At 43.7% G+C, this 24935-nt stretch overlaps 1 protein-coding gene across 1 annotated transcript in view; it reads left to right on the forward strand.

Moving 5' to 3' along the window:
* The window catches only part of CNTN3 (contactin 3), a 172989-nt gene that overhangs the window by 81101 nt on the left and 66953 nt on the right, over positions 1-24935 (forward strand). Inside the window, exon 2 of the mRNA XM_019504736.1 lies at positions 3953-4048. Within this exon, the coding sequence (XP_019360281.1) occupies positions 3953-4048 (96 nt within the window). The remainder of the gene's footprint in view (positions 1-3952; positions 4049-24935) is intronic.

Genomic DNA, 24935 nt, shown 5'->3' on the forward strand with positions numbered 1-24935 from the left:
GCGATAACGGTTCCTGTGTATAGTGACGTTAACTCCAAAGTAACTCTACAGATATCGACAAAACCTCACGTTGGCATCGCCGTGAAGATTGTTGCGTTTGTTTGAGAACTTTTTTATTTCTCCCTATTAAGAGATGCCTCCCCACCCTTCTATAAAATACTTACTCCTATTCAATGTAAGATTAATATCCCTAATCAATAGTAAAGTCCCATTGTCCTTAGGTGTCCCCAGACATACAAACAGCATCTGTATTATACGAATGCCATTAATGACCGTGCATATGCAATCACTTGTATGTCCAAAATGGGCAATATTTCTTTTCTGCCATCAATATCCTCTTTCCAAGAAAGTAAATTATGTTTCCAGGAAAGCAACTGGAACAGATACAAAGCACATTAGGCTTTTAAAAAATTTCCAGAATGCTGCCCTTACAAGATAAGACCAACTTTCTCTTTTGCTCTGTCTTCTGTGAGTGCAAAAGCCCTTTTCCTCCCCCCAAAAACGTAACATCTTACGTTGGGGAGAGGGACAAAATAATGAATTCCATTTTAATTATTATTTTAATACATTCACTTAATACCCCCCTTTTGTTAGAAATTAGAGTAACATGCACTGATATCGCTGCCCAGCATGCTGTTTCTAAACAAATCTCTCCTCCTCTCCACAGAACAATGATATGTGATTGTTTTTAATTAGCGCTGTTTGCAAAGTGGTATCGGACAAAAAGTACGAGAGAAAAACCTAAAGATTTATAATGATGTCCTTTTTCAGCTGGATGATTAATCCAGTCTATAAAATGCTCTGTAAGTCTGAGATTGCCATAGAAAAGCCATTTTTCAGTAATTACCAGGAAGTTCTCAATGTGGCTCAGATTTTTCTTTTTCTGGATGTTTTTTAACTACTCCCTTGTCTGTTTTTGCAATCCATAATAAATAGCTTCTGTAATGCAAAATTGCAGAAGATTGAGCTGAAGAATTGTGATATAAGGTAGTTGGACTCCTACAGAATAATCAAGACGTGTCCTTTTTTTTGGATGGTTGTATATATTGTTGGTTTAATAGGTCTAATTTTATTATGTGTGGTGTTGTACAATTTCCCTTTGACAGAGTGGAAGGTAGCACAGGATACAACCATTTAGTTTCAGAAGCAATAGTTAATGAGTAAATATCTATGTATAATTAAGATTGACTCTTTTAGTACTGCAATATATATAATTACTTTTGAGTTAATAATGGGGTTGCCCTGATACGAAAGAGCAAAGCTGAGTCCTAAATACAACTCGTATGTTAAATAGTTCCTCTGCTTTTATAGGTATTTATTTCTCCTAATTATATTAACTTCTGGAGCAATAATTTAGAGCCTATTCTACTGCAAAGTGTGGGTGAATGATGAGGAGAGTAAAATAGGGCAGGGAAAAGGTCATAATGTAGGAGTGAGGCCAACGCAGCATGCTCCTTACCTACACAGGGAAGCATGGCTCTGTGTGCCTTTCCAGAGGTAGCAGAGACAGTGATAGTTGACACTCAGAGTATTACTAACCCTCACGCCGTAGTGTCCCCTCTTTTTGGAAGGAGTCGGGTCCAAATACCTTAACGGTGGCTAATGAATCATGCTGTCAAATTGGTTGTGAGGAACTGGACAGAATCGCAATGGAGTAGGCGCCAGGTTCTTCTGACCTCCTGCTGTAGTCACTTGGAGCGGTGCCTGATCTGCACCTCTTATGGGTGTCCCGCTGGAGACCTCAAAATTGCTGGATGTCCCTGAAAATTTGAGGTCTCACTGGCTTGTCTACATATCAGGTGGTAAATTTAGAGTAGAATCTATGAGTCCTTCATGCAGTTTAATCCTACATATTTGCACGTGCCACCAAGCCCATGTGTTCAAGGAGGTCACTGCATGGGCAGTAAGGCTGGAAGGGCTCTGACTGAGAAACCGCTGACTGACTACCCAAGTGAGAATACAGCAAACATAACGATGTACCAGTATCGAGTGAGAGATGGACAGGTGCATGTATTAATAGACTATTAAGAGCTCACAGATGTTTTCCCTTTTTCAAGGTTTTTTTTTTTCTTTTTTTAACTTTAAAAAAAGAAACCTCTCTCAAAGAATAATGGTATGAGTAATGGAGCAACACATTATAATTGTTGCATCTAGCAAACGGTTTGTCCTGTTAAAACTGTGCCACTGAGATGCTTAATTGCCGTTGTTGAATAGACTGGTTGGGTGAACATCTGTTGCTTTTTAAAGTTATAAAGAAGTTATACTTTGGAAAGCAGCCATTGTTGGTCGACCTGTTATTTGTATTGTGCTGAGCTGTAAAGACATCTTGCTTTAAAAGGCCCTCTGGGGGTGTCACTGAGCATCTGCGAATGGTAACATTTATGCCTAGACCCAAAGTTGTAAACAAGAACCGTTTTTTATTTTTGCCTATTCCACTTGTGGCTCTCTGAGTTGTCGTCTGTTTGGCCTGTTAATTTGCAGCAGCGCACTTCAGTTCTTCATTACTGTAAATAACACACACATGGGTATCTCGAGAGCAGACCCCGAGTCTGCTAGAGGAAAGCTGCCACACATTGCGAGCTCAGGTTTCAAAAACCCAGTCTTGACGTTTCTGCAGGCTTATGTCTGACAGCTCTGCTCCAGCGTGATTCAGGGTTTCCGGGGTGAGGGGAACTGTTCTCTGAGAACGAAGTCCCAAATTGTTCGCTTTGTGCTTGACTGTTTCTGGCATCATACAATGAGATAATGAGGCCAGACTCTCCACCGACGCTTGTCATCCTGTACAGCTATGCAAAGTTAATATAAAATATTACTGACCAAGAATTCTGCATTTACACAGGCAGGTGGTAGCATTGTATGCAGATACAGTTGACTAACCTTGGTAAAAGAGGGTAGAAAAAGTCCAGTCTCCTTTACTAAGGCATAACTAAGCTTGCCTGAATAATGATGGCTACTTCAAGAAGTTATTTTTCCACTTACAAAACTCCCCAACGTCTGAACAATTTTGAATCTGCTGGTGATGAGGGATTGTTTGGCTCCGATCCTTAATGCTAATCCTCATAATCAAATTCATTGCTTCACATAAAAACGTGGTGACCAAAAGGTGACAACTAGAAGACTCCATTCTAACAAAGGGTGTGGACAGACATAAGAGACCAGTATACCTATTACCTCTGCCCAGTCCTATATTAGTATAAGTAGAACAAAAATGGATCAAAGTCATAGTGGTTTAGCTCACTATATAAGTGGACAGACATAACTGTTACACTGGAACAGCTGATGCTCATTCCTGACCAAAAGCCTTGCACCTCTTTTATAGCATCTTAAAATTTAAAACTGTTTAAATCTATCTGCTTCCTAGCAATCCATCGGTAAGTTCATTTTAATTGAAGAGTTGGGGTGGAGTAAAACCTGCACAGGTCAGATAAAAATCACACCCGGTATCTCGTGTCCTTATAAAATGCTTGCTGCTTTGGTCCTGATCTGTCATTCACTCTGACTTCTGCTGAGCGTACGTCTCCTCTCTCAGCTCTCTACTGAAATCAGTGGAGATGATGGCATAGTATAGAGGTTGCCTATATACTATGGCTTCAAGCCCAACTGAGTTTGGAGCCCCTCTCAAAACATGTTGTCTCAGCTTCCTTGATTTTTATTTTATTTTATTTTGACGATGGAAAAAACAACAGAACATTTCTTGTGTTGGGAAGACCACAACAGGTCAAAATGTTTTGACACTTTGGACTCTTCATTGAAATCTCTGGGTTTATCAGATGAATCATGTATAGGTATCTGCCCACCTAATGGTGCTGACTTTGTGCGGCCCCTAGGTGCTAATCACTGATGTAGTCATTACTGCTCATTGTTAGCAAGGGTGGCAAAACAGTGTCCTCTGTTTGTTCCTCTGCTGCTGTCTGGTCTCTGATCTCCAGCTCTCCCCTTCTTTCCGAAACAGATCTTGACAACTTAAAAACTAAAATGAGGAGCACGGTGTCCGTTCGAGAAGGGCAGGGAGTGGTGCTGCTTTGTGGGACGCCGCCTCATTCTGGAGGTAAGAAACATTTCGGGCTCGGTCGCTTGCTCTGTGGCTGCTAGTGTGAATGGATGCCAGGCTGTAGCTCGTACGCCTAAGCCGGCAGCATGGTGGGATCTTGGGACACTTCTGCCCTGCCTGAGGAGCACCCCACAGCGAAGCAGGTGCAACCCACTTCACGTGCTTTGCCCTTCGAAGGAGGTGCAGTGAATCTGCCTTTGGATGGCACTAGGTGTTGCTATCTCAGGAAAACTTATTGGTCTACATCCCTTGCCACAACGAGGCAACTAATTGATATCCATTTCAGTGACTAGCACACACATAGCCCATGTGGCCTGTCCCAGGGCAGCGATCTCTGGGGTGGTCCTCGGGCTGGGTGCACCCCTCCTTAAAGGACCCGGCCGGAGTCCTATCATAAGAAGATCTATTGCACAAAACACAGAGGCCCATGTCTTCCACATCAGTACTCTGCATGCTAGTGGCTTCCCAAGCAGTGCTTATCAAATTAGTGCCTTTCTCACTCGAGCAATGATCATCCAGTTCCTTCTCATTCCTTACCTTTGAGGACCCCTTGGGCTCTCTTGCTCCTAGTACCAAAATGGCAGGAGCTGGCCCCGTTTATTCTCTGCCAACATACAGAGACCACAGCACAAAACTGCAGAAGCAAATAGTATTTCTCACTGGGTACAGTATTTCCCACATGTTCAGTGCAAACATATGTCAATCAGAGTTGCTTGGATGGGGCCGGGCACGAGGATGAGGTTTAGCCTGACATGAAGTCAATAAATAAAATGGTGCAGTGTCTCTCCCACTTGTGTTCAGTAATTGCAGCCCATCATGCAATCAACACTTACTACGTTGATTGGCAGATGACACCTAACTCGGAGAAAGCAAAATGTACACTCTTCTTGCAACAAAGTCCGTAATCTTTTTCCATTCAGCTTTTTGTTTAACTTCTTTTTTCTTCTCTGAGCTCTCTTTTAATAACCAGACGGGCGAGTCAGGGGCCTTTCAGTGAAGTTTTTTGTGACGAGGACACTCGGTAGCAGGTTAGCATCAGGAGTGGGTGAATTATTTTCAGCCAGTTCTATCCATCTGAAACTTGCTGCACAAATGTGAGTTGGATTTGCAAACCGAGTTCACAAGGGGACTCGAAGTATCATTCCCAAAAGCATCAAGGACAAAGGGATGGTGGCAGCCACTCTTCTAAATTCCCAGTCTGGGATATGGGTGACCGGGTTTATATCCCCTTTCTGTCTGATTCATAATGGGAAGTTGAACTGAAGTCTCCTTTCTCCAGGCGAGCACTGTAATCTCAAGGCTATACAATAATTTTCTTGTCTAGGGCCCAATGCCTCATCAGTTATACAAACTGGAATGAGTTTCAGGGTAGAGACACAACCCCAGATTAACCTACAACTTGGTTTGTTTTGCTTTGAAACACAACATGCCTTTTTTCATTGGCCAAAACTTCCAAAACGTCTTGCTTTCAGGTTGGCACAGAGCACTATTTTTTTTTCTGATTATTTTTTCTAGGTCTGCTGTTGACCTGAAAAATGTATTATTCGCAAAGCCCTAGACTGCAGCCTTTCTTATGAGCTCTATGAGAGGCAAAATTCCCCAACTAGCTGAAACTCTGAACTTTTAATTCAAATACACATTCATTTGTGGACACACTGCTGTCCCATGAAAGACTTGCTTTCCTTTTGTTTAAAGATCAGTTCCTTGAAAAGATTTAAAAGGGTCATGGTAACAAGAACCAATTAAGTTGTGTTTTTGTTGGGTTTTTTTTAACCTGGCTGATTTCCAGCCAGATCTGAAGGCCATTAAAACTTCAGTACTATGAAGAGGTGGGTGGGTATGTTGTGAAATGAATTAAAATTCCAGTTTCTGAGTCGTCCCATGTTGAATCTTCAAAGGGTAGGTTCCACATTGTTTGACTCCCCTTTGAATAAAGTGAGAAAAGATTGCATTTATAAAGCAGAGGTCTTGAAAAGAGAAATCAGGTGAAGCTGAGGGTCCATGAGTGAGTGTGTGTAAAAAAAAGAGGGACACACAAAGATAGTGGGATTTCCCTGAATTGTGAAGTATGTGCCTATCTCCAGTTTAATTCCTGGAGCCCAGTGGCTCCAATTTCACAGTAATTTTATTATTGATTGATAACCTTTGGAGTCAAATTCTTCCTTTGTCTATGAGTGAGCCTTGCATAGCTGTATCTACTGGGAAAAGCATTTTTGTTCCTCCGCGTTATTGGGATGTGCCTGTTTTCACGATGGAAGAATTAATAACTGTCTCTGTGTAGTGAAGAGCAACTATTAAGCAGCAAAACTCATGGAAGCTAAAACGCAAATATTTGGATGAACCTAGCAGGCAGATGCACAAGAGTGAAGTTGAGGGTTGTTGGGGTTTTTTTTTTCCTCAGGGGTGAAGAGCTGTGAGTTTGCATTTGATAATTCATTCTGTATTCTGAAATGTCTTTGACTAATTGGCTTTGGGCCTTAAATAGCATTCTGAAAGATGCTAGGTTTGTTTGCCTGTTTGTGTTAATTATTGTTGTACAGTCATGTTTCCAAAGTACTGCTATGTTAAACGTGGATGGCATTGCAAAGAGATTGGGGAAAAGTTTGAGGTTGGGGTTGTAGTGATGTGGCTTTTGTGACCTCTTCAGTTTAGCAGAACTAAGCCGCTACAATCTGAAAGGGGCCATTTTACAGCCAGCTGAGCTTCCTGATTTTTTTTTTTTTTCCTTCCCCCCTCTCCCAGTTGGTATGTATTTCTAATTCAAGTTCCTGTGTCCCTCCCATCTTCCTCTTCCTTATTGCTGAGGAGATGGGTCATCCCCCTCATTATCTATAGGAACAGACTGATGAAAAATCCACTGCTGTGGCTAGTTCAACATCCATGCTACCAATATCATCCCTCCGAATGCGTATGTACATGCATGTTGGCTTTCACAGCATTGTGGTAATTCAAAAATGTGCGAGTCTGAGGTGTCGAGCAGAAGGTGATATACAAGCCAAGATGGTTTTGCTAGAAATCGCTGTCCAAACCAGCACGTGGAAAAGGTGAGAATTTTTGTCATCTTCCACAGATGGGATGTGGCTCACACCCACGCTATAAGCATGTTATTCAGACAAATGCAAGAAAAGAGGCAGCTGTAGTGTCAATTAGTTACCGCAGTGCGATTGGGAGCTGGTACTGAAATTAATTTAGGAGTCCCGGGCTTGTTGGCTGTAGCAGTTGTGGGTTATGAGAAGATAGTGCAGCAGTTGTATCTCTCGTTTTCCTCCATCAGTAAAAGAAAAGAGATGGATGGAAAGTGCTGTAAATCAGTGTTGCTCAACCTCTCCTGCCCCATGGGCTGGAGGGCTGGCACCAGATTGGTGTGCTGGCCGGACACCCTCCATGGGGTCAGTCTGCGGGTCAGATCTGGCCACAGCGTGATGACGAACTGGTGAAATCTGGCATGCAGGGCCATGCCATCCGGACTGTGTGTTTCCCCATTAGTCCAGAAATTTGGTGGCCAGGGAGCCGTGGCAATATTCATTGCAATGGTTTTGGGACCAGATAATGCTGCTGCTGTTTCCCCACCACCACCACATTTCTAGACCCATGGGCAGCCCCAGAGGCTGGATGACATGGCTTAGAGGGCCAGTTGTGGAGCACTACTGATTTGGATGACACAGTTCAGGATACCTTAGCACTAATTAGGTAGATATCACTCCTGAGAGCATTTCTACATTGAACAATGCTGTGCTCTGCAAAGCTCTCAGCCAGCTCTGAATTAATGAGCTAGCTCAGGTAACAGGAGCAGGATGGCTGCGTTTCATGGTACTCCACTAAAGATCAACCCAGCCCTCTTGGTCAAAAGTTGAACTCTCAGCTAGCATTTTTGTTGCATTGACCTGTGAGATAAGCAGCCACGCTATACCCACAGCCGGTTCTAGAAATCTTCACCAAATATTGTGTGGTAATCATTTGGGGTTGTTTTTTTTTACCCATCTCTGGAACTGCTTGTAGTTGAACACACAGCAATGCTGAGCCAAGATGGTCATTGAGATGAAGGGCAAAGCATTGTCCCTGGGCTCAATGTGCCAGTGCCACTTTGAAAATGGCAGTGCAGAGACTGTGGCTCTAGCGGGGCCCAACCCCTGCACAGCCCAGCTGAAACAGGCAGGAGGAGCTCTGAAGATTGCCCCATCCCTGGGACAGTGGGAAAAGGAGCCAGAGCAGCAGGGGACAGGGGTTAGGAAAGGAAAATGGATATGCCTCTGAGCGTGTCTGCTAGAGGATGGGTTAGGGAAAGGAGGGGAGAAGAGATTCTTACCTGCTTTGGGGACTTCTTTAAAGTCCCTCAAGGCTCCAGCAGCAGGAAAGGGGGATATACATGCACACCCCCAATGCAACATTAGTTGCATGATTGGAAAACGAATTCATCCTAGAAGATGCTGCAGTCCATAGTTTGGTAAAGATATCAGAACACCTTCTGCCTCGCATCTCTCAGATTTCAGAAAAACAACGCATCTGACTCTGCAAAAGTGCGCACACAATTTTAGCACTGCCAGTAGGCCGTGAAAAGTCTTTAGAATTATTCATATGTTCAGCATTACGTAGGTGCTTTAGTGTTTTCAAACTCAGCTTGACCATGGGCTGATCTGCTGTGGAAGTCAGTAGCAAGAATTCATTTGATTGCCAAGAGAGCAGAAGGGAGCTGCTGTTCTGGTGGATGTTGGTGCTTGAGCATGCTTGTTCAAAATACTCCTAACTTACTGATTGTGCAACCTTTCTATGTGCCTGTACCTAGGGTACAACCTGAGCTAGATCATGAACTTCTAGCACAGGGGTGGGCAATTCTTTGGGCTGGAGAGCCATGTAAGGAGTTTTGGTGAGCTGTTACAGGACCCAGTCAAACAGATGTTCAGGGAGGGGGAGCATCATCCAGGAGCAGGATGGGCATGCAGGGCCAGGATAGCAGGGTGATGACAGTGCAGGACTGGGGCCCAGGGCATAGCCCTGATCCACGCCCCACATGTCCCTGCAACAGGCGCCGGTTCCGTGGGCAGGGACATGGGGGAAGCAGCTCGCAGCTCTGCCCGAGGTCGCAAGCCTACATTGTCACTGCTGCACAATCTCAGCCCTGGCCCTGCCCACCTGTCGCACTCCTGGATGCCATTCCCCGGCCACCTGTGGCCCCATCCCATCTGCCCGGCCAAGCACACCCCGCCTGCAGGGGTCCCAGGCCAGTCTCCCACTCTGTCCAGTGTCCCCGGTGGTGGGTGCAGGGTGGATGAGCCAAGGTGCCTGCATAGTAGGGTCAAGTCCAGAGACACTGCCACCCCTGCGCCAGCTGCTCCTTGTGCCCAGGGTGGTGGGACTGGCTGCATGTGCTATGGCCCGGGCTGCCCCCATGACTGGGCTGGGCAGGGCCAAGGGACCAGATCGCACCCATGGGCTGTATTTTGCCCACCCCTGTTCCAGTATACTTAATCATGACTCTTTTATAATGGATTGGGAAAAGAGCAAGATGTTTAGTACCATAGCTATGAGCAGTTCTGATATTTGGGATCTACCTTTGGATTATGAGAGCAGTTAAAGAGGGATCTTCATTTTGATGGAAACCAAATGCTTTATTTTTGAAATTTTGGGGGGCATAAATCATGTGTGTATAAAACAGAAGTGTTAGCTTTGTTTGTGATGGTGTATAATGGATTAGGTTTTTAAATAAAACTGAGATAAAATATTTTGCTAATGAAACTGTGTGCACTTCGCATAAGATCAGTTACAATAATAACTGACTAGTATTTGGGGAAGAAATTAGGATTTCCTATCATTCAGCTATAATAATTGTTTTGAAAAGATATAACCACATTTCTGACTGTAGCAGTTTTCATTCTGTTATCAACTATTCTGTTAAAAAACATTTTTTTCACTAATCCAGTAGAAAATGTTCCCCATATGTACACGGGAGGTAACATGACATCTAAAGTTGTGATTTATGGAGATTTAAAACTATCTTTTTCAGTCATTATAACCATTAAGCTGCATTCAAATCCCGAGAGCTTTTTTGACCTTTTACTATCTTTCTGTTATGTTTTTGACAGTTTTAAAGGAGAAACAGTATATCAGACATCTGGAGTGAACATAGAATGTTAATATTTGACACACATTTAATATATGGTACCATTTAAAAATATTAATAGGATGCTAATTTTTTCCTGACAGGTATGGAAAGAGTGAGACAGATGGAGAGCTTAAAATGTTTTTTTTCCCCCTATATTGTAGACTTTGTTCTAAAAATAGTACTTACTAAAAGAGCAGTATGGGCACATGGTCCTATCAAGCAGATGCCATTCCCAGGTTCATGTAGGGCAGGGACGGGCAATTATGGCAGGCAGAGGGCAGCTTAACAAGTTTTGGTGAGCAGTTGGGGGCTACATAAGAAGCCCTGCCCCTTGACAATTGCCCTGCCCCCTGGTTGCCACATTGGGACCAGAAGTCCTGCCCCCTAACCCTTGACCTTTGCCACTGGAAGTCACTCCCCTTACTGCCCCTCCCCCCCAATACTTCTTTTGGGAGGGGGGCTTGCCATCTTAGAACCAAAAAAGAACCCCCAAATCATACACCAGAAGTCAACCAGTTACTTAATTTTATTACAAAAATATTTATCGTGCCTTGTGATTGTGTACGGTATATAGAAGGGATTGCATAATAACTCAAAAATGAAGTATCACTCATATTGTATGTATTGTATGTTGGGGGGTGTTGGGAGTGTGGGGGGGTTGTGAGAGGATGTGGCTGTGTAGGGGGGCATAAGTGTGGCTCTCTTGGGGGGGTGTATGTGTATATGCCAATGGGGGTTGTGGGGGCAGGGTGTAAGGTGTGAGGGAGGATGGGGAGTGTAGGAACCCCCCACATACTCCCCCAATGGTGTGCATCCCCACAGCAGCAGGTGGGGAGGTCAGGGTGCTTGTGCCTGGTGCAGGCATGGCTCTGACCAGCACTGTGCAGGGGGAGGGAGTGGGGCCTGCCCTCTTGCTGGGGCTTGGCACTGCATGCCTGCAGGTCCCACACTTGCAGTGGGGGAAGCCCTGCACTGGAGCCTGCTGTCTCCCCTGCTGTGCAGGGCCCTGCACTCTTCTGGGAGTGGAGGGAGCCCCACCCGCTGCTTCTATGTGGAGTCCAGCGTGAGGCTTCCCCACTGTGAGTGTGGAGCTGCAGGCATGTGGCACAACGCCCATGAGGTAGAAGTGGCCGGGCAGGCTGCATGGGGGTATGCTTCTCTCCCGCAGCACAGCGCTAGGTGTTTCTATCACCAGGACTCTGCACCACATGCCTGGAGCTCTGCACTAACAGTGAGCAGACTCCACAGGGAAGCAGGGGGTGGGGCTCCCTCCACTTGTGACAGAGTGCCGGGACCTGCGCAACAGGGAGCAAGGGAGGCAGCAGGCTCCAGTGCAGGACTTCCCCATCCCTGCTGAGGGTGCTGGAGCTGCAGGAATGCAGCACAGATCCCCTGTGATGGGGTAGCCTCTACTCCCTCCCCCCAAGCAGCACTGGCCAGAGCTGCACTCCACCAGGCACCTGCGCCAGGCACGAGCACCCTGACCTCCCTGCCTGCTGCTGCTGCCGGCAGCAGGGGCTGCACACCATGTGGGGAGTGTGAGGGGGTTCCTTACACACCCCTCACCCTCTCACACAAACCCACACCCTGCCCAGCTGAGCTCTGTGCTCACACTGGGGAGGGCTCAGGCTTCACACTCCTGCTTCCACCCGGCTGCACCTCCACCCCCCTGCCCCCACCAGCCCCGCCACCTCCCTACCTACTGCCATGAGTAAGCAGGTTCCAGCTGCAGCAGGAGCTCAACCTGGAAGCTGCTGGCTGGGCAGAGCCCTTGCACCCAAGAAGACCCAATAGGGTATGTTGGGGGGTTATACACATGGGTGCCTTGCTCCCACCCTCGTGGGCAGAAGGGTTGGGCAGCGTACAATTTACTAGGGGGGCTCCACAAACAATATGAAAATGCCTGGTGGGTCGGATCTGGCCCCTAGGCTGTATTTTGCCCATCCATGATGTAGAGCATTCCCTGCTATCACTTTTGCATATGTATCATGGAGTATCTTATGATTTGCACAATCTGGCTGTATCGTATACAGTAATCTTACTTCATCTGTCAATGATCTTGTCCTTTAAGGAATGTTGCATATCTTTTATATCTTGTCCCTTCTTCTGGTAAAGGGAATCTCCCCTGAATATCACAGAATTGACCAGTTAACAGCTCTCTTCTACTCGTTTGATAATATCAGCAACAGATACAGTGGATCTATTGCATTTAATATTATGTTATCCTGTGTGCACTTCTGCTCTTTGGTAAGGACTTTTCACATAGACTCAAAGGTTCAAATTTTCTCTTGTAATTTCTATATAGAAAATGGCATTATTGCTACTGGTAAACTGATGCAGGGTGAGGAAGAGTATTTTGTAACAGAAAACTTCACCTTTTGTGAAAACCCTAAAAGATTAAGGTTTCAAGTAGAAATTGACAAAACCCCTAGAACTGTCAAATTTTGAGTTCTAAGAATATCTGGACAATAGAAATGTACCACCAAGAAAACACCCAAGACTTCTTCCCAGTAGAAGAAGAAGAGGGGAATTGAAAAATGTGCTTCTAATGAAGCACATTTGCAGTGCACAGGAATAGATTGAAAATTTTCTTTGGAACTTTGAAATGTATTTAATTTGAAGAAATATTTAGCACCATGCAAACTTTAGTACTCCTTTCTTTTTATTACAAATGTATTTACATGAGAGAGATTTCTCTTGGTCATACAACAACAGTTATAAGCATTAAAAAGACAAATCCTACAGCTTTCTAAGGTTTGTTCAAGAATCATTTTCTCTTGAACTCATGTATACATGATTGGGTATGTAGCACATGGGCATGTCTACACATGCGCTTTAATGCATAGTAGCTTAATTTACTGTGCATTAGAGCAGTGGTTTTCAACTGGAGGTATGCGTACCCCGGGGAGTACTTTGGAAGGCCCAAGGGAGTACACGGCAGTGGCGCAGAGAAGCCACCGGCACTTCTGGGTTTACGGCCGCATGCCGTGTTAAGGGATCCCCCCCACTCCCCTTTCATCCACTGGCCATTGGGTGACTCCCCCTTCCCAATGTCGACTGGCCACCAGGGGATTCTTGACTGGCTGCTGGGGGTACCCTGACCAAAAAAGGTTGAAAACCCCTGCATTAGAGTGTCATGGTAAAAACTGTGCTAATATGCTAACGCTCTGTAAAATTAGGTGACTGCTCATTAAACATCACTAAAAAAGTGTGCATTTTCATTGGTGCCCATTGGAGCAGCCTAATGCACATTTAATTAATACTTCACATTAGAGGTACTAAATTTCATGCACAGTAGAAAAAGCACATTAATGAACTTGTAGATGTACCCATTGTGCCTTACGTTGTTCCTTAGCAGTTTTAGGACAAGTATACAAACAGCTGTTCCCACCAGTATAGGCTTCATGCATCTTGTATTTCAGCTTTGCTTTTTCAGTTCCTTCCTACTTTATACAAGTTACATTTTGTTTTGAGAAACAAACATGCTGGGGACAGAGAGCTGCTGTTTTGAGTTTACAAAGAAAAGTGCTTCTTAGTACATAAAAAGAAAAAAATGATAGAACTGACAAGGCTGTCCCAAACAGAAGTCTTTCTAACGAAATGGATGAGCTGGCACATGCTATGTTACATGCAGTTATTAATGTTTTATGCATCTCAGGTGTTCACTCAAGCCATTCTCCTGTGCACAAGTTGTTTTTCCTTCATTTTTTCATGTAACGGTTAGGTCAAGTCAAAACTAAATGAATGTATAGGTCCTCTCTTGGTTTTTTCTGTCTCCATTCTGAAGACACAGGCACAGCCAGTGATGGCATCAAAAAGAATCTGGATTGTAGTGGATTATCTCCATAGCACCACAGAGCAACTTGGATATAAATAGTCCACCAAAAAAAAAAAAGAAGAAGAAAAAGGAATTGCAGACTCATGCAATTTAGAAACAGAATTTCTGAACAAATTGATCTTAATCTATCCATAATCCCTATTTGATCCTGGCTAATAAAAATATTCCAATATGAGCCCTGTGTCTCTGAACATAGCCCGTGTCACTGAGGGTGGTGAGGCTGCAGTCTCATAAAATCATATAAAATTAGGATTGGAAGGGACCTTAGGAGGTCACATCTTTCCAACCCTCTGCTTAGCAGAACCAGCCCCAACTCGATCATCCAAGCCATGGCTTTGTTTAGCCAGGTCTTAAAAACCTCCAAGGATGGAGAGTCCACCATCTCTGGGTAACCTGTTCCAGTGCTTTACTACCCTTCTCATGAGAGTTTTTCTTAGTATCTAACTTCAACGTCCCTTGCTGCAACTTGAGCCCATCACTCCTTGTTCTGTCATATGCCCGCACTGAGAACAGTCCAGCTCCATCCTTTCGAACCGCCCTTTAGGTGGCTGAAGCCTACTATTAAATCCCCTCTTGATCTTCTCTTCTCCAGACTAAATAAGCCCAGTTCCCTCAGCATCTCCTCAGAAGTCACGTGCCCCAGGCTCCTCACCATTTTCATTGTCCTCCACTAGACTGTGTTGTGTATCCACATCCTTTCTATAGTGGGGCACCCAAAACTGGACATGGTATTTCTTCAGTGGGCTCTTTCATGTTTTCCCCCCTTTACAGACAGGGAGTCCATGGGCTCATCAATAAACATAAAATACAAATGGTTTCATCCTAAATTAGCTTTTTTAGTTATTAAAGGACCCCAGCCTCATCTGCAAAACCTCATCTAGGATTGTGTGTTGGCATGAAGCAGGAAGGCTTTAAGGTTCATTCTTTTGCTGGAGGGTATGGCAATGTCTCAATAATTCTGCGTGACCTTTTTATTGCTAGAGCTAGACAAATGGTTTTGTTAATATGTGGAGCATCTCTGCAACCCAAAGGAACTTTATTCTCTTATTTATCTCCCTCTATTTATCATGACAAGGGCATGATGGAACCAGCAAATGTGTACAAGAAGGCATTGACAGTTCTGTGCACTAGCCTGTGGGCTTCTGCCTGGCAGGCAATGGCTTCAGTAAGAGAAACCTGCTGATACCTGTAGGATCACAAGACATATGCTTGCATATGAAGTTGGTGGGTGAGCTGTCTCTTGCTCCCCTTCTCCAATTAGCATTTCAGCAGTGATTGCAGTTCTTTTAATCCACTGGACTGCTGAATTGCTAAAACATAAATTGGTTCAATTGCCTACTTATGCTAAAGATTTTAGGGCCAAATCCTGCTTGCCTTACACCCCTCTGATTGGCACCGCTGATATCTGTATTCTTAATTTGTATGCTGTACCAAAGTTGGAAGTCACATGATTCAGGCAAGCAAGAATTTGCCCTCAGTCTCACTTCAAGCATTGAGAGATGCAATCTTAATTGATAAATGAAAGTATATTTGAATGATGGTGATCAGTCTCGCTCATGGCTTATTATTTTAAAGGCAGTTGACATGCCAGTTTGAAATGATATGAGATCACTTAAAATAGATCATAATTTATTGCTCACTGGTTAGCTTGACAAATTGTTCAATGAATAATGCCATGTCTATTGCAAATTAGTATTTCCACATGCAAATTGATGCTCATGTCTCCATATTGCCATTTGGAGACTCATCAGTTGCAACAAAACTGTTCTTCATGAATAAAATAGTGTGGAAACTTTCTCATTTTGTAGTCTATGCCAAGAATATTTTGGTGTCTTGATTTTTACAAAACTTTTGACTGCACAAATACCAGTTCCCAACAAAGTGCAGTTGGAGTACGTGCAAATCAGTTACACGTCAGATAACTCTGATCTTTCTCTTGAGTTATCATAAGGTAGAACTCCAGAATAAAAAGCAAATGTATTTACAATGCAGGTGTTATATTTTAAATATAATTTCTAAGGGTCAAAGTTCAGCTAGTTTCAAAGCAGTTGCTCCTGCACAGCCGGTCCTTCCCAGCCACTCCTTCCCTTAAAGCAGAGACAGACAAATTTACCTGGGATCCTGGGGCAGGTTTTTTTTGACACCAGGATCACCCGGTATTTTAAAAAACCCACTGCGTTACTAATTTGCGGCGCAGTAAGCGCCTGCATGTGCAGTGTGTGCTGCTTGCAGGACCGCAGATCAGTCTACAGTGCCACAAACTACACGTGCATGCTTGTGGGGAAACGCCCATAGTGAGCAGCAGTTGTCCTATGCAAAACTTGAGGTGAGGTGCTACTCAGTTTATGAGAACAAAAACTCATGCACGGTCATTCTTATGTGTTTAGTAAACTGAGAAATATAAAAATCAAAGATGAGGACTAAAACATAGGACCTTCAGAACTGGGTTCCACAGTACTCTTGAGCTGGTCTGAATCTGCCACGGAGAAATTTGGGGGCTTTATTAAAATAAATATTGTAGCAGTCCTCCTAGTATCTGCACAAATTTCAGACGATGGGCTGAAGTTATACTGGACCAAATATACATTTATATTTGTCCAAAGAAGGGACATTAATAGATGTTCATAGCTGGAATGTGCAGTGATTTTTATCTGTCACTGCATTATTCTCCCTGCCAGTAACAAATCAATGTCTTCAAAGAGAAATGGTTCCTCAGACACATTCTAGCTGCATTCATGCCATGCCCTAATGCAATCCTCTGTCACTTTTTTTTTCTTTTGTCAAAACCACACTGAGCAGAAATGTGGGAGAGCTGACCAAAAGCATTACCAGTGTCTTTATGTATTTGAATCACAGTTGTGCCACCATGTGACAGTCATTTCCTACACCGATATGAAGATGTAAACCCTTGCCCAAATTTAGGATTGACCATGCAGGCAGACTAGACAGCCACACACCGTTCTGAGTGTGACTTAGAAGATTTCAGAATTTGCTTTTGACTTGGGTCATTTTTTTCCATTTATTTTAAAAAGCTGGACGTAAGGTGTCCAGTGCATGGGGGACAGGAGCGTATGATAGTTTGCCTTGCATGTGTTTTGTAAGACATTGTTTGGGAGGCATGTGTAGATAGTAACGGATGCTTTTTTGGGACAGGTAGGGTGTTAGAAGTTAATAGTGCTAAGCTCCCCTGTAAATACTCAGTGTTACAAGCTCTTCTAAATTTGGCAGGACTCTCACCATAGATGTTCTTCTTCAAGCCCTGACATCCAGACGCAAATGATTATATGAAAATCTTTTCCTCCTAAGCAAGTTTTCTGACCTTCCTGTATATAGAGAACCATTTTAAGGACAACTAGAGTACACGCTAAAAATTTGTGTTGGTTTAAAGCTGCCAAATGCACCAGGTACCTACTAAAGATCCCTAGCAAGAGTCCTTGTGACACGTTATTATAGACCACACCCCTTCACAAACCCCACCCACTCAAACAACTTCTATGGGTAAGGGGCAGGGAGAGGGAGACTTCTGATGGTAAAGGTCAGGGGTTAGGGGTGGGACTTGTGGTCCCAAGATGCTGATCAAGGGGAAGGGCTACCCTTGTGGCCCCCAGCAGCTTACCACAAGTCTTTAAGTGGCCCCCCAGTCAAAATAATTGCCCACCCCTGTGCAACCTCCTTATAGTTGAAGGAGGTTGCACACCACAGGGATCACCATCTGCTCTGGATCTAATTCTATGGGAGCAGTCAGAAGGGGGAATATATTTGGATCCTGGTTACTCAAACAGAGAAACTGCAGGTCTGCCTAACAGCCACCCTAGTCCTTTTCTCCTGCATCTTCCAAGCCTTTCTCAGCTCAGGAGAGGGGAAGGGTGGTTTCTGAGCAGTGGGAGGAGAATGAGGTGCTGTGCCCCCCCATGGTGCATATCAAGTAGAGGGTGGAAGAGGTCTGAGGCTATGGCTATGGCGAGGTTTTCTGATCCTTGGTCATTTTGTTGGAGGTGGACAGGGGAAGAGTGAGAGAGACAATAAGGGAAGCCATTAGAAGAAGAACTAGAGGGGGAGAGTTTGCAAAATGGAGAGTGAAGATGCCCATACGCAACAGGTTCAGATAAAAATGGTTTTCTCCAACCCTGCCCTCTGCTGTTTTCTGCCTCAGATTTTCTTTCTGAAGGGAGAAGCGACCTTCTCCAGAGCCCCCTCCATCCCAGTTTTTCTGACCAACATCCCTTGATCCTTTGCACCTCTAATGTCTTAGTCTCATGTTTTGCAATGACCAACCTGTAGGAAAACTCAGGACGTCATAGCTTACTACCCACACTCCCCCTTCAGGGCAGCAGTTACTGCTGAGGACTACAGCAGTGTCTATCAGGGTTTTACTAAATCAGCGTAAGATTACTAAATGAAGTTTACCATGTAAGTCCTATTATATTCTACTACATAACTTTGAAAATGTAGCCTTAGGTACTTTTCATTAGTTTTTACAACTAACATTTAACATTCATAAGAATTCAGATGTGTTTTAGTTAAGAAATAAGCCAAACTATTGTCTTTTATCTTGAAAATTTTAGGCAGGAAGCAATTTAAAATACTTTCAGCCATTGAAAAATCACAACAGCGTTGTTAAGGGAAAAAAAAAAAAAATGCTCCGAGCAATTAAATGTAAAGTTCTAGGGAGGTGATTAAAAGAACAATTTGTCATTCGAAATGGATATGGCTAATGGGTATGTGTTTAAATACTGCTTCCCAAAGCAGTTTCTTACTTTTTGTGCACACTTTTAGGGTAAGAATAATTTGATCAGAGCCAGTACATTTTGAACTACGTTACTAGTCTGAAACAATTAGTTCAGAAATATGATAAAGAGAAGCTAATCCATCATGCCCTCACAGCTACAGGGTAAATGAAATTGGGTTTTTATTCAACAGCGGAACCCAAATGTATAAAAGCGTTTTGTTAGACCTTTTCATTAGCATCTTGGCTTCTCTCAGAGCAGCAAGGAACATTTAACCTGTCAGTTAAGGAGCACTTTTATATTACAAGGTCACAAGTTTCATCCCGCTTTGGGATTTTTCACTCCCAGCCTACATCTAAATGAGTGCAGCAGAAGTGCTGAAAACTCACAGATCTGTTTCTTATGTTAAAATACAAGAAAAGGATGTTGTTTGGGGCATGCAGTTTGAACCTAATGCTTGTTAACTATCAAATCCCATGTGCATTGGAAGAGGAGGAGGAGACTAAGTGGCGATGAATTGGCAGGCTTTTTTTTCCAAGTGGTTATGCTGCGTGGAATTGTATTTACCTTGAGCTACGTGCAGGTTACGTTAATAAATGTTCTCAATGAATAAAAAGGCAGTTCCCATAGATCAGCACACCATGAGGGCAAGCTTAGAAACCTATTGATTCACAGTGCATTGCAGTCACGTGCTGTGCTTCAAAAGCATTTTAGAAAATGTGTGTGTGGGGGGGGTCATGTATATATTATTACTCTGGGGATTGCCTCATTTTTCTTCAGTTCATAGCTAAGTACATCTGTCTTCTCCAGCAAAGCGGATACCAACTTGTCTCAAAAGCTTTTATAACAGAGTCTAATATATGTTGCATGTGTCATCAAGCTCCTTTTAAGTGTTCACTCTGGACAGTCTTTCTCCAGCGCTGACTGAATGCCTTCTCCAAACCCCGAGTCTCCAAAACCCTGCTTTTCCACTTCCCTCCCTTGTCTTTCTACTTAGTAAATCCCCATTTCCAGCCTGCCCCTAATAACAGGATGCTTGCAGCTATCCCTTGCCCATCCATCCTCTCTTTACCTTGGCTGTCACATTGCAAGTTAGTTGATTGCTGCTTGGTGCGGGTACAGCACCCAGCACATTGGGGTCTTGATTGTGCCTGGTCCTTAAGTACTACCATCACAAACAAAATAATTAAGCAAGCCATGTGTCTGTATAAGTAGACCAGCCAAGTCCCTGTATCTTGCAGAGGCTTGCAAACATCGCTGGAGGTCTTTGCATTCCTAAAATTAAGCACTGTATGTACATCTGCTGAAGGTATAATGGTTTCCAAAGGTTTCTAAGAATTAGTCCTGCTACCACAGTGGCTCACATTTGAAAGTTGCCTCCCAGTTCAATGAGTGTGGGTGAAGGCAGCACCAGACCTAGGCTCCTGATGGATGTGGGCAAACTTTTAGTACCGGGCCCCGCTTCGCCAGAGATAATGATAATAATTTTTAACATTACCATTTTTGGGCCGCCTTTCTGTCTGGGCCCTGGGCAGCCACCCAGTTTGCCCATGCCTGTGTCCGGCCCTGGGTGGAAGTAGGGAGATGGTGGCACATTTTAGGCAAAACATGAGGCTACACTGCAACCCATTCCTTATATATTCCTCCAGCTCCCCTAGGGGGGGTTTATTTTTTAGCAGGAACTGAAGCATTAGATCTTTGTGAGCACCGATTTCCCGGTTCCTCCCCTGAATAGCTGCCGACCAGCTGCTCTATCATGCTAGCCTATTTACAGCCATCAAGGGAAAGTGGAAAAGTGCTAGAAGAAGGATGGCTAACACTACCATTTAGCTGGTCAAAACAAACCCACGCTTCTTTGCACATCTTTCCAGTTCATTTCAAAGTCTGACTAGGAGCTTCGTCAAGGCCTCTTTAAGTGGAAATGAAGCTGAAGTCTAAAGCAAAAGACTCAATGACAACCAAACCACCTGCATTTCAGCATCCTTACTAAGATGTGTAAGGTTAAACTTGCAGTATATTTTATTGGTAGTTTTTGCATAGCTTTTTAGGGTTTTTTTCCCCCTTTTTATCAGAGTTGGATGCCTAATTACATGTACAGCATGCTGGAAATTCATCTTTTACATTTTATCTGCAACATAATTCACCTTTTATGCCAAAAAGATTAATGGTTTACATTAGTTTCAAATCAAAATGTTTTGTACCACTCCAGGGTAAAATGAGTTTCAGTCCCCTTATTTCATGTTCTCAGGTTCATCAGATACGAATTTCCTATCATTCAATTAATAATGTACATAAACTAAAATGCATATGGTAGCAACCAAAATAAGAGTTCTACAGATAGTTTTGACTGTTAGTCTTCAAAAAAAAAAAACTCCTTAAATTTAATTTATGTCAGTGAAGCAGAGGTACGGTACAGCTATTCTGTCCACCTATCCCCAGAGGATTTCCCCATATATTTCTAGGCCCAGATCCCGTTCTATCTGCTGGATGTTTATCCATATCCCTATGGCCAAAAAATACGCATCCTGCCTCAAGAAAGCAGTCCTGTTTTGGGAAGGTACATAGCTTTCCCATTTTCACTCAAAGGGCAGCTTTAGTCATAATTAAACCCTGATGCCATAATCACAAGCCTGTTCTTATCCCATTGCCGAACTATATGAAATTGTGTTTATTCGTAGAGTTGGCAAAACTGGGTGATTTTGGCTTTAGCCTTTATGTTTGGTTCACCAGTTCAGAGCTGGGTATCTCATTCTAGATGGTCCTTAAACTATATGTAGTAGGGCTGTGAGAGGCTTCGGACCATGCTTTGGATCTGGAGAAGCTTCGAAAACTTCGGCATCCGAACCAGGACGTCCGGATCAAAGCGCTGGCTTTGTTAGGCTTTCCAAAGCACTTTGGAAAAGCTTCCGGGCCGCCTTGGAGATCTGGCAGTAGGGTATAATAGGGAATCAGTGAAATATCTATAACGTTGTTTTTTGTCTGATTTGGATGAAATTTGCAGGGGTGGTAGCCCTGCAAAATTCGTGATGTAGGTGACACTGTATGTGTTAAGCCGCAGCAGGGTTAAAGCTGCAGGGATGCTAGCTCCTGCTGCGGCCGTGAAGCCTGCCAGCTGTCAAGGAGATGGGTGCGGGGGAGTTCTGGGGCCCTGCACCTCTGGCTGCTGACAGGCAAAACTCGCGACATGGGTGCTTGTGCGACTATCTGTCTTGGGGCATGGAGGGGGAGGGAATAACTGCAGGGAATAACCCCCCCCCAAGCAGCCCAGTAGAGAGTTGGTAACACAGTGTTTATCACCCCCAACTCAATGTTTATCAGCCCATTAAGAAAACAACAGTCTCTGTCATTAGTTCATGCTCTTCTTAAACAGCTTTTTCCAAAGAAGGAAGGGAGGGACATTACCAGCTACCTGTTGATTAGCTCCAAAAAGCCCCAAGCTGACACTGTCCTGTCTGCCTTTGTCCCATCTCCCACAGCACGGACCGTAGCCAGCATGTGGTATACTAGCTAATGCTGAGGTGTCTCCGTAAGGCAGAGGGGAGGGGGGAATCCCTGCTTGAGCAGGGAGTGGTGAGGGGGAGGGGGGAGGAGGGAGGAGGAGGAGGAAGCCAGGCAGATGCTGCTATAAGTGCAGTCTCTGTTGGAGGTGCAGCCAGGGAGCAGAGCCCTTTCCAGAGTTGCAAAGCATCTGGGATGCTGGAGGAATCTGATTCAACTTAAACCAGGAAGGGGTCTGGGACAGGCATTGCATAAACCAGTTTGCCCCAAAACAGTTAAGTTTGATACTACATTCAACCAAGTTTATCTCAAACCAGTTTCAGCTATTTTCAGAATGGTTTATGTGCACTGAACATCTGTTCTGTTACAGGTTTAAACCAGTTTCTGATCACTTAAACTGATTTATGTGTAATATCTGCACTGAGACACTTGGGAAAGTAAAAGCACCGTAACTAATATGTGAATGAATGTACATAAATTGAATAACAATGCGGGAAGTTCCCTGTGGGAACTCTTCTTCAGAGGCAAAGTGGTCTTAGTTACCTGTAACTTAATCCTCAAGGGTGGGGACAGACAAGCTGGAAGTGAGCATAGTGACGTCTACATACAGGAAAAATACATGAGACACTAGAAGCGCAGTAGACTAATAGCATGTCACAGCAAAAGCTAAGGTGCAGTAGAATTAGTCTACTGCACCTTAGCATCACCTAACGCACGTGTGCCAGTGCTACTGCTCAGTAGTGTTGATTATGATGCATTAAAGTAGCACCTGCAATAACTAATTTAATGCACCATAATTGCAGCACAGTAATGAATGTATAGCTGCGCAAAGTATCAATCAATAATTGATTAATTAACTGGCTAAACTTAAAAGGAAATAGTTATGTCTACTTAATAGTACATAAGAGGATCTCAGATAATATTGATATAAGATATATATACCATCATGGCTACAACAAACTTTGTATGGGCTTATTGTTGCTCTGGAGAGACAATGGGCATGTCTACATGAGACATTTACTGCAGCTGACTAATTAGCTCTACAGTAAAACGTCACTGTCTTCATGTGCAGTGCTATTAGGATGGAGTAAACTAATTAACTTTACCACAGGATAGCACTGCCAGATACAAGTACGATCCCCTGGTGAAGTTATTTACATAGCTACAGTACACATGGAGATGCTGATGGGGCTCGATGGGGCACGAAGGTACCTCGGTGCAGAGGCTGCCTGCTGGCTAGCCCCACACTGGAGCACCCTGATGCCCCAAACAGCCCCTCCTCAGCACATTGGGGCAGGTTGGAGCAGTCCCGGGCTGGCAGGCTGACCCCTGGGACCCTCTGCCAGCTGAGGCTGCAGCCCACGGCTCAACGTGCTGCAGCCCTGGGTGCATGTGTAAAAACTGTGCCCAGGAGTAATAAACTCTGCCACAAACTGTACCAGAGTTTATTCAGCCCCATTAATTGCACATGTAGATGTACTCAGTGTTGATTAGACCAATCCAAGAGATTGGACCAGTTTAGCAGGCAGCCTACCACAGTAACAGCCTTTTTCAGGGCACAGTCAATTTACCATGTGGATGAACCTTAAGACAACTGTCTCATTCCCAAAACCGACTAAGAAACCAGAAAAATCAGTGGGACTCGCCCTCCATAATATGTATTACATATACATACATATGTGTATATATGTATGTATGTATATAGGCAGTCACCAACACTACAGGGACCTGACCTCTGAGTGGGGTTTCTGAATTGCCATGTAAATAATTTTAGAGGAATCAACCAAGATAAAAGAGTAATAGCTATAATTCCAAATATCTCATGTACCTCTTGGTCTCAACAAAGAAACAAAAAGTACACAATTGAAGGCAGAGAATTGGCTCTCCGAGGAAACCTAAAAAGCTCATTACTTTCATTTATAAAAGAAAATCAACTCAAGAAATGTAATTGACAGAAAAGAAGCAATTTTCTACCCCTTGGGGCACACTAAGAGCAGGAAAAGGCAAATGGAGTAAACATAATAAGTCACAGAACAAGTTGTTTAATATGAATTTATCTGGAAGATAAGAATACAATTTTGTTAGACAGTGTAAATATAAAATGAAATACTGGTTATGGGGCTCTGGGAAAGAAGGGCTGTACTCCATTTTTTTAAAATAGTCAATGAGAATTGATGTTGAATGGGGGATTAAGTCTTTAAAGGTATGTTTTATTTCAGGGTTTTCTCACAGGCTGTCCATACATCTGATAAAAGTGGGAAATACTTGAACTGATTCTCCTTGCAACTCACAAGAATAATTCCAAATTATGTCAAATTCTACGTGGCAGAATCAAGACTTTCAAGCCAAATATCCAGATTCATGTTTTTCCCTTGAAAGCACCTTTTTCTGGGGGGAAAAATAAAACATTTATGAAACAACACTTCTTTAAAGATAGCAGTTGGGTGGCTGTGTTGAATTTCTCTGTATCAGCTAAAAGGAAATAAGCACATTCAAAGAGACTGTTCAGAATGACTATACAATTCATATTAATTAACTTACACATGTTTTGGTCCAAGACAAACTGGTAGTAGGTTTTATAATGCACATTTTCATAGTTTCATAGTTTCTAGGGTCGGAAGGGACCTGAGCAGATCATCTAGTCCGACCCCCTGCCATGGCAGGAAGAGCACTGGGGTCAAACGACCCCAGTAAGGCGGTCATCCAACCTCCTCTTAAAAA

This window comes from Gavialis gangeticus, unplaced genomic scaffold (genome assembly GCF_001723915.1).
Source record: "Gavialis gangeticus isolate Ggan-Ray unplaced genomic scaffold, GavGan_comp1, whole genome shotgun sequence".
NCBI lineage: Eukaryota > Metazoa > Chordata > Crocodylia > Gavialidae > Gavialis > Gavialis gangeticus.